The sequence below is a fragment of the Microcaecilia unicolor genome, chromosome 12 (assembly GCF_901765095.1).
Source record: "Microcaecilia unicolor chromosome 12, aMicUni1.1, whole genome shotgun sequence".
Lineage (NCBI taxonomy): Eukaryota > Metazoa > Chordata > Amphibia > Gymnophiona > Siphonopidae > Microcaecilia > Microcaecilia unicolor.
In genome coordinates, this window is record NC_044042.1 from 30,365,071 (window position 1) to 30,383,289 (window position 18,219).

An 18,219-nucleotide genomic window follows, 5' to 3' on the forward strand; every position below is an offset into this window, starting at 1 on the left:
GTTGGCCAAACTGGAGTCTACCCGAAAACTGCCTTTTATTTCATAGCCCCGTCTCTGTGGAATTCCCTGCCTGCACATATCTGGTCCGAAGATGTTCTTTAAACTTATTATTTTATGCAGACCCTTTCAACATTAAGCTCCACTAAGTTTACTGGAGGAGCCCAACCTGAAAAATATTTTATCGTTTTAAGATCGACAACTTGAGAGTCTCTCGCTTCTGTTTGGATGTTCCATGTGTTTGGGAGATTGGTTTAACTATCTTCTCTCTCTTTCCTATACATTATGGCGTTCCTTTCTCTTTATTTTAATTTAGATTTTGTACCTCGCTTAGCTCCACTGGTTTGGTATATGCGGTATAGCAAGGTTTTAATAAACATAAACAAAGACTGTCACCATAACTTAAGTAGGAAGCTGAGATGATGAAAAATAAAGTGATTTTTCCAGGGGACAAAGCAAAAACTAAATGATATAAGTGAGACTAGTACTTCTCAGACAGGTTACTCCCACCCTGACAACAGGTTAAAATGCTATGTTCTCCCCAGACAGTGAGTCCATTTTCTGATGATGTCAGGAGAGGTGAGAACACAGCCTGATCTTTATCAGTCATCTTCATAAACCTCATTGGAAAACTCCAGAGGACCAGGGACAAAGTCCTGGCTTTTCCCCAGCACACGCAGAGGCCATAATGTCAAGTTTCCTATGAAAAGTAGGGCTGCAGATTTGAGAATTCAGTGGAAGGGAATGTATAGACAACACAGACTCAAGTGATTGCGTAACAGGTGGGTTAAGGGCAAAGCCGGAGACTAGGCCCTGGCAGTCTTTACTATTTACCACTTAAAAAAATAATAAAAATGACAAAAGAATTGCATTTTTCCCAGGCCCCCATCCATGTTAAGCTGACATTACATACCTCGCTGTTCCCTCACCAGAGCTGAGGAGAGAAACAAACATTGTGTTATACTAGCATGGACCAAAACCTAGAAGATGTGCAATTCAATATTTTTGGGTTGGCAGGGGTCACTGTCCCATTTTCATGTACAACGTGCTGCGACGTCAGACAGACTCTGAAACTGGATTCCACAAAGTTTGAACACCAGCACGGAGGAGTGGGAGCGAGGACGAACAACTTAAAAGACCTCAGCTCAAGGAATATTTTTAGAGGAAGCGGACCTCGGCTGGCGGGGGTTGGGGTCTCCCGCCAGCAAAGGTAGGTGTTGGCGGCGGTAGGGGGGGTCCAGGGCGAAATCTGAGGGGGCCCAGGCCCCTGTGGCCCCACACAGATATGCCCCTGCCCTTCAGGGGTGGGGTGATTACTAAGGGACCTACCCCACAATAACCAGGACCCTGCAACCAGTCACAGAATCTATGACAAGACAGAATTGCTGTGTAGAGTCTGAGCTGTTTCATTAAAACTCGGGGTCCATGGGTCAATTTTAGCAAAGAATGGAAAAGGTGCCGGTACTCAGTACCCCCTCAAAAAAAGTCCTGCCTACACCACCAAAACGATTACATTACAACTCTGGTATAACCCTTACCTGCACTATCCACTTAATACTGGCCAAGCGTATTTGTAGCACACTGCAGTGAGGAAAGGGTGCCATTATTTCCCATTAAACACATCATTACTGCCCAGAACCATTCTAAAAATCTACACCAGGCACACCTAGGAAGAGGGGCAGGACAATGGCTCACTGGCAGCGTCATGGGGAGGCGACTAAATTTTAACTCATGGTTGTCCAACCTCGGCTCTCGAGGGCCGCAATCCAGCTGGGTTTTCTGGATTTCCCAATGAATATGCATGAGATCTGTTCGCATGCACTGCCTCCATTGTATACAAACAAGATCTCATGCATATTCATTTTGGGAAATCCTGAAAACCCGACCTGGCGAGGGCCAAGGATGGACACCCTTGCTTTAACTGATGCTAGAGATGTTATAGAGGGAGACCCCTTGTGGGGACAAATTCAGCTGCATGATTACCAAGCTCTGGAGGGCATTTCAGTCTGCATTCCCTGGATGGGGACTTGTTGCTACAATGCCTGGACTACATATGAAGGGGCGAGGAAGGGAAGATGAGAATAAGCCCCCGGGCTAGTTCAGAATAAGGACTCATGGTACTAGTGGCCCTAGCAGAGGCCACGTCAATGGAGCTAGAAGTCCCAAGAAGCTGAGGAAAAGGACAGGCTAAGGCCAGTAAAATGTCCAAAATATTAAGTACGTGACCAACATTTGGAGGGTTGGAAACCGCTGGAATTTCCCATGCAATAATGGAGCTCTCTAAGCATCTGCAATACAGAGAATCACTTACCTCTTTCCTCCCTCAGATGCACTGTAAAAGCAGATAAGGAGACAGAGTTACAAACTAGACAATGACAGACAGACTGGACTGAGCTGCCAAGTTACCCATTCCAGCAGGGATATTTTTTGGCCAGTCATGGTTCTAAACTTACATTCAAAGCAGTGTAGTATTTGTAGTCCATGATTCTATTCATTTAAATCAGTGTTGCAGGTCCCATAATGCATCAGGATGAGACTGGCTGAAATCCAGGACCGGCCAAAAGTCTCCCTTCTGGAATGGCTTGGCAGCTCTATAGTAGGTGTATCATTGCATTCTGGGACGGCAGTCTTGTGTTTATGGTTAGAAAGTCAGTCCTGCTCGTCTCATCATGGGACTTGCAGTCCTCCTTAACCAGGGGATCTGGTGGCATGTGATTATATATTCTATGGGATCTAGTGGTTCTGTGTTACTATTATGTTCAGGGCTAAACAAGCTCCGTTTGAGGAGTATGTAAGGCAGGCAGTGAGACATTTCTGCTGTGGAACACTTGGAAACGATACCTGGAAAACAAGAATTCTCAGTTCACATTTTGTGAGCCTCCAGGTCTGATTTTCTAGCTCTCATCACAGCAAGAATATCAGGTGACACAGAGTAAGGAGAGCAACAACGTATCCTATAACAATTGAAAGTATTCCTACTAAAGGGTCCACCTCACAATGAAGGTCCCATTTGGAAACTGCTACAGCTTTCCAGCTCCTCTGTAAATTATCACTGGGATGCCATGTACTGCTCAGTGATATCTATATATATAAAAGGCAACCCCAACGTTCTGAAGCCTCCACGGAGGTTGAGGCGCCCGAGATATCCGGTGTGCCCTGGAGTATCTGCACCGCCCTCGCGTCACAGCGTCATGACGCGTCAAAACGTTATGACGTCGAGGGCGGAGCTATTGACACTCCAGGGCCGAAACGGCCCACAGCGAACAAGGCAAGTAGCTTCGAGGGACGGAGGGAGGGGGCCCCTTGCTAGCGCCCATTTCATTCCGCTCTGAAATGGGCATTTTTTCCTAGTGTTTTAATAACAGATTAAAAAAACAAACCACATGCTTTATTGGAATCCATTAAAGATTTTGGATTAGCAGACTATATAAACAACAAAAAATAGTTGTGAAGGGGGTTTGGACCTGCTGCTACAGCTTTAAGAAACACCCAACTGTCAGAGATGCCAAGTTATCTGGTTCTAGGCTGGAGATTTTGGCCAGTCCTGGATTTCTGACCACTTATTTCAATGGCCAGCATCAGGTACTATAAGTCCCATGATGCTTTGGGATATAAGTTGAAAACCAGAACTGTCTCAACATCTCCAGCCTGGAACTGGGTAACTTGGCATCTCTGGACTGTAGTTCCCTCTGAGGATTGCTGACATATGGCATGGGTGTGGGAACAAGGTTAACAATAGAGTCCATGTCACCTAGGACAGGGTGATCCAGTCCTGGTCTGACTCCATCACATGCAGAGATGTAGTTCATCAGGTAACATTCTGCCTCTCCTTCACATGACTATTTTGGACATCCAGACTAGATAGGTCTCTGCTCCTTACAATGCTACAACTTCTCAGCAGTCTCACAGCTGTATGCTCAGTCGGTGGTGAGTAGGTCCCTCAGAGCTCCAGCAGATGCTGAGTGTCTGAAGATGTCCCACAGGAGGCAGAAGGACTTTTATACTCAAAATCATCGAGCACTGCTTGTTTTTACTTTAGAATTCATCTTGATTCAAACACTGAAAAAATGCAGATACCTCGTTCCTCTCTTAGCTGCACTGCAGAGAGAATAAAAAAGAGAAGAGATAGGTGAGCTGCTTCCTGCTTCACAGTACCACAGTAATAAGACAATCAACCAGCAAGCCAGATCCTCCAAAATAGCAGCATGTCTGTTACTTGGATTTATCACCAAATCTTATCTTTGAGTCTTATTCCTAGGTTTTCCTCCATTCTTGTCTTTATATGTTTTGGTTCTTTTTTTTTATACATTTTCATTGATCTTGGGAATAAAGAAAGATGTGCACCTTTAATTATGGGAACATCCAGTTTATTAAAAGATCTTGAGTCTGGAGAGGGGGGTAGAGAGGGGTCTCAAGGGTAGGGGGGAGATAAGGGGGTGGTTCAATGTTAAAAATTGGTTGATGCGAAACGATACTATATTTCTTTATGCTGTACCGTTTTCCTTTTCCCTTCTGGGAAAAGTTATCTGTCTGTTAAGCTTTACCATCAATAAAAAAAAAAAAGTTGAAACCTTAAAAGATCTTGAGTCCACCATCCAGGTGTTTGTGACTTTATATAAATCTCTTTGATGAAGAGGATTGGAATAGTAGGCTCCCTCTTATCCCCTCCTTTGCACAGCTTGCTTAGGGTCCTGTTTAGCGTTTTTAGTGCACAATAAACACTAAAGTCGCCCATAGGAACATATGGGTGATTCTAGCATTTAGTGCACGCTAAAAACGCTAGTGCACCTTAGTAAACAAGGCCCTTAGATTTAACTGTTTTATTAAGAAATCACCACAATACAAACAAGAAATACATGAGTAGCAATAAGTAAAATAATTAGTATAGCATAACAACACGCTTGTAACAAAACAATATAACAACAAAAGAATTATTCAATATAGCAATTAGTTTTGTTTCCTTCTTCTCCCCCTTCTCCCCCCCCCCCCCAAAAAAAAGTCTGCACACATTTCCTAGGCAACACTGGCGAGGGAAGGACCTCTCACACTCCACCCAATCAAAAGCCTTAAAGGGTGGTGAGAATTAAACTACAAGCTCTCGGGGATAAAGGGCCCCTAAGTAAAACTGACAATAGTTGTGAAGATTCATTTCAGCATGAAACATACCTTGTTGCTCCCGGAGCTCCACTGCCAACAGAAAGAAAGGAGAAAGAGTGTCATATGATGCTGGAACAGTTCATGGTTTTGATATAAGATTCATTCTTCAGACAAAAAGGGCAATTAAGTTGAAACATTCCAGAATTGTCTAAGGAACCAAAGGGTCAGTGACTTGCAGGGACCCAGATTCCCATGCTGCGGGTTCAGATGAGATATTTTTATTAATGAACAAATACTGAAACTATTGGGTAAGAGGCAAAATCAGACCCCAAATTAATGTTCTCCTTATGTTGTATAACAATATTTCATAAGTATTTCAATTCTGGATCTATTTAGGATTTGTAACAAAATGATGGGAGCCATTTGAAAACACACATACAAATTCTGGACTTTCCAGACATCTAATCTTATTCATGTAGTATATTTCATAGTTACAAAAACATGGAGACTGTGAAAGAATTAATCAGTAGTCTGGCTGATTCTAAGTGTCTATTTTATAAAAGCACATAGGCATCTATTGCCTTTAGTCACCTTTTTAAACTTCTCACATAGGCGTCTTCATATAAAATAATTCCTTATGTAGGGTGCAGTTGTCAGCCTTATAGATCTAGCTGGTTAAATCCTTGTAATCTTGGGCAAGTTACTTAACCCTCCATTGTTTTGGGTACAAACAGATTGTAAATAATACCTACTGTACTGAATTTAATTCATCTTTAGCTACAACTGTAAAGGGTATGAGCTAAATCCAAATCCACAATTAGCTAACTATCGAGTCCTTTTACCAATCTGCGGGAAAAAGGGCCCTGCACTAGCGGCAGGGGACATTTTTCCCGTGCGCCAGGGCCCTTTTTACCGCAGCGGGTAAAGAGACCCCAGGTACAAATAGCCATGCGGTAAGAGAACTCTTACCACATGGCCATGTGACAGGGATCCCTTACTACCACCCACTGGGGTGGCAATAAGGGCTTCCGTGTAACCCAGCGGTAACCAGGCAGCACGCGGCGATGCCTGATTACCACCAGGTTACCACCACGCAAGCCATTTCTGGGCTGGCGGTAGTCCTGGAAAAGCGAGCAGTAAGTCCGCATTGGGCTTACTGCCACTGTTAAAAGGTCCCTACATCCTGGAGTGGAGGAGTAGCCTAGTGGTAAGTGCAGTGGACTTTGATTCTGGGGAACTGAGTTCAGTTCCCACTGCAGCTCCTTGTGACTCTGGGCAAGTCACTTAACCCTCCATTGCCCCTGGTACAAAATAAGGACCTGAATATATGTAAACCACTTTGAATGTAGTTGCAAAAAACCTCCGAAAGGTGGTATATCAAGTCCCATTTCCCTTTCCCCATTTCCCTTATGACATCACAATATCAGAAGTGAGCCAAGTATCAGGCAATCAAGCCATTGTGACATCAATGATGAGGTTGGCTCTTATTGGTGGAATGAGTGGAGGAGTAGCCTAGTGGTTAGTGCAGTGGACTTTGATCCTGAAGAACTGAGTTCAATTCCCACTACAGCTCCTTGTGACTCTGGGCAAGTCACTTAACCCTCCATTGCCCCTGGTACAAAATAAGTACCTGAATATATATAAACCACTTTGAACGTAGTTACAAAAAACCTTCCCTTTTTAAAGGCTGCCCACCATAGTCTGAGGAAAACCAGAATCCCAGCTACACTCTACAAACCAGCCACTGGAGGGCAGTAGAGCTCCACCAACGTTTTCAGTGATAGGCTCAGGAAAGGCCAGAGCAAGAGGCGGAAACATTTGGGATGTTCCAAGGCTTTGTGCAACTTGTGTAGAATTTGTAATAGGCTCTGTATTATATATTATTATTATTATTTATTTGATTTGTTAAACCATTTGAGCCCTGTGAAATAATTTTGAACAGGAACATTTATGAGAAAGCTAAAAAAAAAAAAAAAATCAATGGATGACCCTGCCCCTCCTATCATTCTAACCCTGTATCCTCTACACTTACAGTAATAATCGAGACTCCTTTAATCCATGCCCTCTACTTCTACAGGAATTCTGTTTCACTTTCTTAATCACAGCAAAGGTTTGGATTCCGGTTTCCACCTATTCCCAACATGCTTCCTCCTATTCTTCTCACCCCTTTTCCTAACATATTTCAATTCTTCCCCATGGTGACTGTAAAGAGTTTTGTTTCATTCCACTATACAGAGAGATGTTATTACCTTCTTGTTCCCTCTTCTGAACTGCGGGGACAAAAAAAGAAGAAAGAAAAGAATCACCGATTACAAGTATCAGGGTTTATGGATATCAGAATGATTCTCTTACATTTCCTCTTCTTTCAAACGATGGAAAAGTGCAACAGGCTTTAAAGATCCACAATGTACCTAACAGACAGAACAAGACATCCTCCAAACACACAATACATAGACACAGGTCTACACAATGCTGTGCACAACCACATTTGCAAGGTGCTGCAACAGAACGGCTGGATGTGATATTTTCCCTGTGAGGTGTGCAGGAGACCAATGAAACCCACCAGGTGTGTTCCAGCTGTTTCAGAGCTTGAAATGCATGGAAGCACCATAGACTGCAGGAGCTGCCCAGGTCTCGCACTGTTCAACCTGCAAAATAGTTAGGCTGCACCAGGTGCAAACAATACTCTGCAGGCCCCTATCATTAAGAGGAAAAGGGGATAAAGCGGATGGACATCTCAAACACTATGAGGAGTCCACTCTCGGTGCTGAAAAAAAACTCTCCTACACAGCTGATGAGATGCATGCAAGAGAAGTTAATTTTCAAAGCCTTAGGGCCTGATGTTCAAACAGTTAACATCTGAATTAATTTCAGATGTTAATCTGATATTTGTGTGGATATTCAGCGGCACTATCTAGAAAGTGCTGAGAGGTCTGGTGGGGGGGGGGACGAAGCTGGGGGATAGCTGTGATATTTAGTATTACAGGGTAACAACTGGATAACTATCTAAATAAAGTTAGGACATTCAAAAGGCTGTACCAGTTTGGATCTCAGTATTGCCACTATGTGAATAGCAGTGCTGGTCACCACTGAATCTGGATATTCAATACAACACTAAATATCTGGGTTTAGTTCTGCCACAGTGCCCAATTTTTAAAACAATTTTTAAAACCATAAAGCTGTATGTCTCTGTTGATCAACCCACCCCTCACCTATCCACACTCATCCTGTTAGAATATCAATGATATGCTTTGATGTCCCCATGCATACCTCCTACCCACCCCCATCCTCCCACCCTGTCAGACTATCATAGTAATGCTTGAATGTTTTCAATTATATACACTGTCAGCTAGCACATTTGCTTATTTCCGATCTGACGAAGAAGGGCAACCTTCGAAAGCTAATCAAAAAATGTATTAAGTTATGTCCAATAAAAAAGGTATCATCTTATTTTCTTTTCCATGTTTTATTTTGTTTGATTTCTATTGATAACCTTAAAACAAATGCTAACCACCGAGGCTGAATATCAGACAGTTACATACTTATGTTTAATAAACCTCTGCATTCATGTCCATTAACTAGACACATTCATCTTATGAATATTCATTGTGAACATCCTAAAATACAGACAGGCTGTGGGCTCACCAGGATGGGTTTAAAAAGTCTTGATCTAAGGCTCAGGGGTAACATTTCACCACATGAGGGAATTTTGTTTTTCAAACTGAGCAGTAAAATGATGGAATACTTTGCAAAGTGCACTAGTTATGGCTACAAAACACACACAGCAAGGCGGAAGTTGGACTGTACCAAGTAACCAAGGCTGACCACGGGTACAAAGTATCTAAAAGTTTATTTGCCAGTGGTAAAAGTGACCCAATTAAAAAAAAACCAAAACATACATACATATAACATAACTTAAACACACAGCATTATATGGCATAAGAAAATGTGTATACAACAAAACAATACTACAAGTAGTGCTCTGAGACTCAACTCATTTCACAAATACATGAGGTTATTTATTTTATTTATTTATTTATTACTTTTTTCATTTTAGTGATTCCATCACTACAGGAGTACTTTGTACTATATGTTTAGACAACTCTGTGGAGTTATTGATTTGAAGGATTTGGTACTTACTTTAGATTATCTCCATATCATGATGTCTATGTGGGTCTTTTATATTAATGGTTTTGTTGTATACACGTTTTCTTATGCCATATAATGCTGTGTTTTTAAGTTATGTTATATGTATGTATGTTGTTTTTTTTTAAATATATTTTCTACATTTATATATCTTTTACTTTTATATGTCCTTGTATTGTAGACCCCTGAGGAAGGCTCTCCAGCCGAAACACAGCCCATGTTGGGTCCTTTTTATTGGGTCAATTTTACCACTGGCAAATAAACTTTTTACCCGTGGCCAGCCTTCCGCCTTGCTGTGTGTAATTGTTTGCTCTTTCCCTGTGGAAGGTGCGTGGACCCCCTTTTTTTCTGGGTTTTTCTTTGTCTAGTTATGGCTACAACATTCAATGTGGGCTACCATTAAGACAGGTTGTTTTACTGTTAACCCCAGTTATTAGTAACTAGGTCTGATTGCACAAAATGAGACCCTGTGCTACTAAAATAACATGAGTCGGTGGTAAAATAACCCATCTTAATGGTAGTCCACATTGATAACTTCTCCCCTAAATCATTTCAAAAGACTACTGGAGAGGGTTGTAAAGAAACTGTGTCAGCAGGCAGGCAGGAGGCCATGGCATATTTTTAAAACCTGACTGGCTAGGGGGAGGCCCCAAGGATTGGTTTTAGTATCATTATCTTAGCTCACAGGAGAACTGTAAGCTAAATTTACTGAGGGATGCAGCTAAGAGTTGCAGTTTGTCTAAGAGGGGCAAAAACAGTGGGGAGAGAAAAGAAGGAGAATATAGGGAGTTGTTGGGGAGAGCTACGGAGGATTGAAATTAATAAAATAATTACAATATTCTATATAATAATTCTCACCTCCAACGTTCTGACTTGCCTGGGACTGTGGCTCATTCCGAGTTGGTCTGCTAGGCTCTGTAGATCAGGCTGACATCACCGTAGCCATTATGATGTCAACTTCAGAACCCAGGGGAAAATAAAACATGCCTCACAGCTGATCCATGTCCAGAGGAGGGTCGCTGGACATGGGTGGCTGGAGGGGGGGCAGGGGAGAGAGGAGGGTTGCTGGACATGGGTGGCTGCAGGGGGTTGCTGGACATGGGTGGCTGCAGGGGGGCAGGGGGTCGCTGGACATGGGTGGCAGGAGGGGGGGGCAGGGGAGAGAGGAGGTTCGCTGGACATGGGTGCCTGTAGGGGGGGCAGGGGAGAGAGGAGGGTCGCTGGACATGGGTGCCTGCAGGGGGGCAGGGGGTCGCTGGACATGGGTGGCAGGAGGGGGGGCAGGGGAGAGAGGAGGTTCGCTGGACATGGGCGGCTGCAGTGGGCGCAGGGGGAGAGGAGGGTCACTGGACATGGGTGGCTGCAGGGGAGCCAAGGAAAACCTTGCTAGTGCCTGTTTCATTTGTGTCAGAAACTGGCCTTTTTTACTAGTTGTAAATAAAAAGAAATCAGTCTATTATACTACAGTAAGAAAGATATAATTATGTATCATAGATTGCAGCAGGACCCCTAAACAAAGGGGTAAAAAAATTTAAAATAAAATTACCTTCTAATTCTCTCTGCTGCACTGTGGAGAAAAGAAAGACAGTCACATTTATTTCCACTGTATGTCAGATTCACATCAACAACAACAACAACATTCAGTACCAGATTTAAGACTACAACGCCTACAGACAGGCTGCAAGGGAAGGGGAGATGGAAGGAATTAGAGTGTAGACATTGGTGGTGGGGGGGAGGGAGTATGGTAGTGGGAGGGAATTTCCAATATTGAGCACCTTCAGAATTTGAACTCCTAGGCTCATGCCTATATTATCTATGTCCAAGAAAACAGGGCAGGCGATTCTCAAGATCCAGCATGGAATAGAAAAAAAAGATGTGAATCGCCAATGGCAATGTTGAGAAAAATAATTTATTCACCACATTATTTAAAATAGACCCGACATGGCTGCGTTTCGCCCTCCTACAGGGCTGCGTCAGGGGCTAGCATAGAACAACTGTAAAAAACATATACATATGTGTATAAATAAATCACAGTGCTTTTTACTGCACCACTAGGGTATGTATACATTTGAATGATTTTATTTCTGTTTTATGATATGTTATTCTGGTATGATTTATATGTTAGCCCCTGACACAACCCTTTAAGAGGGCGAAACGCAGCCGTGTCGGGCCTATTTTAAATAATGTGGTGAGTAAATTATTTTTCTGAACATTGCCATTGGCGATTCACATCTTTTTTTCTATTACGAGCTATATTATCTATGTTACGATCTGGTGATCTCACTATTGATTAAAAAAAAATAAAAATGTTTCACATCTGCATCCATATGAGGCTCTTTACTAAGGTGCAAAGCTGGAGTGGTAAATGCAGGGGGCCTGCTCAGCATCTACACTGCATTTACCACACAGGGCAAACAGCACTTACCTGCAGTGACAGATTGCAGATAATGCAGTGCAGGCCCAAACATAAAGAATTAATAACAATAAATGTTTGCTGCACTGGCACTCCTCCCACACACATTTCCCCCTCTCAACTCCCCATGTTTCCCCATGTCTCATGTTTCAATCCCCCCACCCCCAGCATCCCATCATGCTGATAAGCTTCTTCCTGAACCCAAGCCCCACCCATGTGTCAAAGGAAACCCTTCCCCCACCACTAGGCATACCTGGAGGAGATCCCTGGTAGTGTTGTGTGTTGAGACAGGAACGGTCCCTCTCCACTCCCACCCCATCTGGCTCACAGTTGTCCCTATTTGTAGTACCCCGAGATGACCACTAGGGGTCATGGTGGCCACATTGACCCCCAGAGCAGGACGGGACTGGAGAGGAAAATAACTGCTCCCATCCCAGCCCACTACACCACCAGGGATCATCAGGGTACTGGGTTAGCCAGTGGTGGTGGGGGGGGGGGGGGGAGGAGGCAGGGGTTGGGGAGATGTGAGCAAGGACTGGGTTTGTGGAAGGACTTATCTGTGTGATGTGATCCGGGGATTTGAAGCAGGAGATTGAGGGTGTAAGCAGATGGTTGAGGTATGAGATTATGAGTATAGGGGGGGGGGGGCTGAGGACTTGCGCCAGTGCATCGGACTTCCAGTAGCGCCTCCTCTTGAGGTGGTGGTAAGTGTAACCACGCTATCAGGACTCATGACAGCTAGTGCATGGTACCGACCTGTGCACTCTCACAGCCAGCTAGTCCATCAACCCATCTATGTCACACTCGCCTTCTGACCCTACCCATGTTAAGTAGCTAGCACGGCTTAGTGCAGTCTGAGTGCTAACGTGTGGGAAAAATCTGTGCTAGCTACTTAAGTAGTCTGGTAAAAGAGCTCCTATCACGTCTTCTATAACCTTCTTTTAAGTCTAGTTTCCCTTTAAGGAAAACATGAGGCTGTTGAAAGAGACCCAGTCAATAATATCAGTTTTACCAATATCTAAATGGCTGAATCAGAAAGTTATCTTTTATCATGTTTTACTAACACTGACCTGAAACAATCTCCAGTGGCGGTACTGTTCCAGTTGGAGACTTGCTTTCCTTCGTGTGTCGACTTGCTTTTACTAAAGTAAGGCCAAAACACTCAGATTAGTACAGTATCAGGTGGAGAGGAATGAAAGCTACAGTCCGATTGTTTGGCCAGGCAGCTGTATAAAATGCCAGATATTCATTGTTAATGATTCACAGCTATCAAAGTAACCCATCCTGGGCCAGCGCTAAGATGCTGTCAAATAGAAGACTCCGTTTAGATTTCCAGACAAGTGAATTACTCTTTCACAGGATTCTTTGGGTCCAGTGATGTCACAACTAACTTACGAGATCGGCTGCAGACAGACAACAAGCTGAGCTTAAGTCCACTGTTACCCCGCAACAAAATTAATGTATGAAAAGATTGTTACCCGTTAAACTACACAAAGACTGAAAGACTACTAGTTTACATAGACTGTTATCAGCAAGAGGGGCGGTCACATTCCAGAAAACCACTTGCTGTGGATTTCAGGGCTCTGTTCTTTCCTGGTTTTCCTCTTATCTCTCCCATTGCACTTTTAGTGCATGCTTTGGTGGGATCCTCCTCCACTTCTGTCCCACTATCAGTTGGTGTACCTCAGGGCTCTGTCTTGGGACCTCTTCTTTTCTCCATCTATACTTCTTCCCTTGCTGCTCTGATCTCATTCTATGGTTTTCAGTAGCACTTTTATGCGGATGACTCCCAGATCTACCTCTCCACACCAGAAATTTCAGCAGGAATCCCGGCCCAAGTATCAACCTACCTGTCTGACATTGCTGCCTGGATGTCTTACCGTCATCTGAAACTAAACATGACCAAGACATGAGTTTCTTATCTTTTCCCCTAAACCCACCTCTCCTCTTCCCTCATTCTCTATCTGTGTGGATAACACTCTCATCTTCCATGTCTCATCAGCTCATAACCTTGGGGTCATCTTTGACTGCTCTCTCTCTCTGCACATATCCAACAGATTGCTAAAACCTGTTATTTCTTTTTCTACACTATCACCAAAATTCATCTCTTCCTTTCTGAGCACACTACCAAAACCCTTATCCACATTCATCACCTCTCGCTTAGACTACTGCAACTTGCTTCTCACAGGTCTCCCACTATGCCATCTCTCTCCTCTTCAATCTATTCAAAATTCCCCCAGTGTCACTATGCTCATATTAGCCCTCTCCTCAAGTCACTTCATTGGCTCCCTATCCATTTCCACATACAATTCAAACTCCTCTTATTGACTATAAGGGCATTCATTCTGCCCCTCCTCAGTACCTCTCCACTCTTATCTCTCCATACACTCCTCCCCAAGAACTCCATTCATTGGGTAAATCTCTCTTATCTGTACCCTTCTCCTCCACTGCCAACTCCAGACTCCGTTCCTTTTATCTTGCTGCACCATATGCCTGGAATAGACTTCCTGAGTGTAAACTCTTTTCAAGCAGGGACTGTCTCTTACATGTTCAAGTGTACAGTGCTGCGTACGTCTAGTAGCGCTATAGAAATGATAAGTAGTAGTAGTAGTAGTAATATTTATTTCTGTTTTTCCTCACATTTTTAAAACAAGATTAAGGAGTGGCCTAGGAAGTGCCATGGCCTGATATAGAATGGATAGAATAGGAACAGGGAATGGTCACATATCTTGTAGATACTACATTATCAATTTGAGCAGTCTAGTTGAAACCTGCAAGGTCCTCAGCCCCAGGCTCTCCTGCTGGACTCTTATTAGGGAGATCAATTTAATCCCCTGCTTCCTACTCTAGTAACAGGAAAAATCTAAAACAGGGGAAGGGAGGCTGCTTTCCTTATCAATTTAGCAATGTATTTGTATTTGAAAAGAGAGGAGGAAACACACACTTAAACCCACCCTTCACTACATTAAAAACTAAAGAGCCTTGTTTAATTTTCTCATGAAAAGCCAAGTTCTTCTCTGAACAGACTTCCTGAGTCAGTACGTCAAGCTCCATCTCTGGCCGTCTTCAAATCTAGGCTAAAAGCCCACCTTTTTGAAGCTGCTTTTAACTCCTAACCCTCACTCACTTGTTCAGTACCCATGTTTTATCATTCCCACCTTAAGTAATTCCCCTATCCCTTATTTGTCCTGTTTGTCTGTCTTAATTTGATTATAAGCTCTGTCGAGCAGGGACCGTCTCTTACATGTTCAAGTGTACGGCACTGCGTACGTCTAGTAGCGCTATAGAAATGATAAGTAGTAGTCTTCTTTGGGATTCTGGAATCTTTTTACTGTTTGGAATTCTGGAATCTTGCTACTCTTTGTCCTTATCCTTTATTTGTCCTTTTTTGTCTGTCTTGATTAGATTATAAGCATTGTCGAGCAGGGTCTGTCTCTTACACGTTCAAGTGTATAGCACTGCTTAGGTCTAGTGGCGCTACAGAAATGATAAGCAATAGTAGTAATACAATTCGAAGAGAAAGGCTGATTCATTAGCATGGACAGATCTGAGACTGAGCTTCTTATCTTTCCCCCTAAACCAACCTCTCCTCCTCCCCCATTCTCTATCTCTGTGGATAACACTCTCATCCTTCCTGTCTCATCAGCTCGTAACCTTAGGGTCATCTTCGACTCCTCCCTCTCCTTCTCTGCACATATTCAACCGACTGCTAAAACCTGTCGTTTCTTTCTCTATAACATCAGCAAAATTCGCCCTTTCCTTTCTGAGCACACTACCAGAACCCTCATCCACACTCTTATCACCTCTCGCTTAGACTATTGCAACTTGCTTCTCACAGGTCTCCCACTTAGCCATCTCTCTCCTCTTCAATCTGTTCAAAATTCTGCTGCACGACTAATATTCCGCCAGGGTCGTTATGCTCATATTAGCCTTCTCCTCAAGTCACTTCACTGGCTTCCTATCCGTTTCTGCATACAGTTCAAACTCCTCTTATTGACCTATAAGTGCATTCATTTTGCAGCTCCTCAGTACCTCTCATCTCTCCCTACATTCCTCCCTGGGAACTCCATTCATTGGGTAATCTCTCTTACCTGCACCCTTCTCCTCCACTGCTAACTCCAGACTCCGTTCCTTTTATCTTGCTGCACTATATGCCTGGAATAGACTTCCTGAGCCGGTACGTCAAGCTCCATCTCTGGCCATCTTCAAATCTAAGCTAAAAGCCCACCTTTTTGATGCTGCTTTTAACTCCTAACCCTTATTCACTTGTTCAGAACCCTTATTTTATCATCCTCACTTTAATATTCCCTTATCTTTTGTTTGTCCTGTTTGTCTGTCCTAATCAGATTGTAAGCTCTGTCGAGCTGGGACTGTCTCTTCATGTTCAAGTGTGCAGCGCTGCGTACGTCCAGTAGCGCTATAGAAATGATAAGTAGTTGTAGTAGTAGTATCTTGCAAAGTGCAATGAGGACTAATCATTCCATATAAATAAAGAATGTAATATTCACCTGGGGATGGACAGTGTTTTATTAAATGGCGGCCACCGCTGGGCTGAATTCTATCCAGATATTCAGTGCTGGGCCCCATAGGGGTACTGGCGCTGATTATCCAGGCACAAGGCGGCTGCCATTGGATACCACCGATACTCAACGACAGCTATCTGGTTAACTTGCTGTCCTAAATTAACCGGGCACTGCCACTGAATACAATGATGCCTGGATAACTGTCAACTCTGCCCAGACTCTGCCTTGGATCACGCTGGCACTAAGCAGTTAGTGCCGTGGTGGTCTCCCTGGATTTGCAGCAGCACTATCTGGTTATGTCCCACTGAAAATCCAGGTTTGACCCAGTCAGTACTATTTAGCAGGATAGGAGTCTCTCTAACCCAGTTAAGTGGTACCGATTATTGGGCTCAATACTTTTATGTTTAGAAGATGCGGCCAGGATTGTATTACACAGAAAACAAGTCACAGGCTAAAGGCATTCCCTACCCCAAAAGCTTTAAATCAGGGCTGCTTAACACTGGACCAGGGCACCAGGTGATAGACGATGCCAAAATCCCCACCCTCTGATGTCACTGCCACTGCCACACCTGGTCTAAAAGTTAAGCCTTCTCTTCCCCACTCCCCGTAGGTCCAGCATCTCCCAGTTCTTCGTCCACTGTGGTCCTGTACACTTTATCTTGGCTGCCGGCAGCAGCAGCATGAATAGGCAGCTTTCGGCACACCCCTGCGCCTTCCCTCTGCCACATCCTGCCCACAGGAAATTGCATCAGAAAAAGCGAGATGTGGCAGAGGGAAGACACAGGGGTGGGCCGAACGCCTGTTGTTCATGCTGCTGCTGCCGGCAGCCAAGATAAAGTGTACAGGACCACAGTGGGAAAAGGAGGGAGGGAAAGAGAGAGGAGGGATGGAAAGAGAGAGAGAGAGAGAGAGAGAGAGAGAGGAGGGATCGAAAAGAGAGAGAGAGAGGGAGAGGGGGAGAGACTAGATCAGGGGGGTGGGAAGAGATGCTGGACCTGTGGGGCTTACTGTGGACAGAAGCAGAGTGTGTGTGAGGGAGGTGGGCGGCACCAAAGTAACTTGGCTTTGGGCGCCATAATTCCTTGAGCCGGCCCTGCTTAAAATCCAATTATAATATATTACTGTGAAAATAGAAGATAGCTACTTGTTTACCTCTGTCTGCATCCTTTTTGAGAGTATGAGCCACTCCTCTGACATTAATTTTTTCCAGAACATCAATGGCCACTTCCAGAGCATAGTCTGCCCCATACTGTTTAAGCATCTGCTGTCCCACCTCCATTGGCTCAGCCTGCTGTAATGTTGCAGTTGGGATGTTAGCATATCCACCTCTCAGTTCCACGTTGCGCAGCTTTATCTTAAATTTCTTCACCTCCGCCGGGTTGAGGTTCTCCAAGGCTTTGGTGAGTATGTCCAAGAACCGTCCATCCATTTTCTTTCTTCAGTTCTGGTGAAAGACAGCACAGTTTGCATCTTGGCCTGAATAAAGTCTTGCCCTGCAACCTCAGCACAACAAAGGGAACCCTAAGGAATTTGCAAGGTTGTAGAGAATGACTGCAAACATTGAGGGGGGGAATTTTCAACAAGGGCAGTCTACTTACCCAGTTAGATCACTTTAACAATTGTCTTCCTTGAAGGACAAAAGCAATTTATGTGCCTAATAACTAGGGCTGTGGTGTTAGAGTCGGAAACGTAAGCAATTCTGGGTGGAGTCGGAGTCAGTGCAAATAAAAACTAACAACATTATGACAAATTTATCATTTTATACTTACATATGTTTGTGTTTAAATTCTTTGTTCAAACTTAATATATTTTGTGGTCTATTAGTCCTAATTTTGCACATAAAGAAACATCCTATGCTTCTGTATTTAATCTAATTTCTTTTAGATTTACTTTACATAAGAGGAGTCGGAGTCAGAGTTGGACTAGAAAAACAGAGGTGTTAGAATTGGAGTTGAAGGTTTGGTGTACAGACAAATAAACACTGCTAATAACAGAATAGGCACCTTGATCCCTGGGTTTGAAGGTTGACCCAGTTAGTGCTAT

General features: G+C 43.7%; 1 protein-coding gene across 3 annotated transcripts in view; it reads right to left on the reverse strand.

Annotated features, from left to right (window-relative positions):
* Positions 1-18,219, reverse strand: part of LOC115481367 (golgin subfamily A member 6-like protein 6) — a 54,566-nt gene that overhangs the window by 17,251 nt on the left and 19,096 nt on the right. For 2 of the 3 annotated variants that reach the window (XM_030220452.1, XM_030220449.1), the window contains exons 2-9: positions 17,329-17,620; positions 12,724-12,795; positions 10,787-10,807; positions 7,344-7,364; positions 5,164-5,184; positions 4,075-4,095; positions 2,309-2,329; positions 911-931 (exon numbers count right to left, since the gene is read on the reverse strand). In XM_030220452.1, the coding sequence (XP_030076312.1) occupies positions 911-931; positions 2,309-2,329; positions 4,075-4,095; positions 5,164-5,184; positions 7,344-7,364; positions 10,787-10,807; positions 12,724-12,795; positions 17,329-17,605 (475 nt within the window). In that variant the 5' untranslated portion in view covers positions 17,606-17,620. The remainder of the gene's footprint in view (positions 1-910; positions 932-2,308; positions 2,330-4,074; positions 4,096-5,163; positions 5,185-7,343; positions 7,365-10,786; positions 10,808-12,723; positions 12,796-17,328; positions 17,621-18,219) is intronic. The other variant, XM_030220451.1, reaches the window with a different exon arrangement.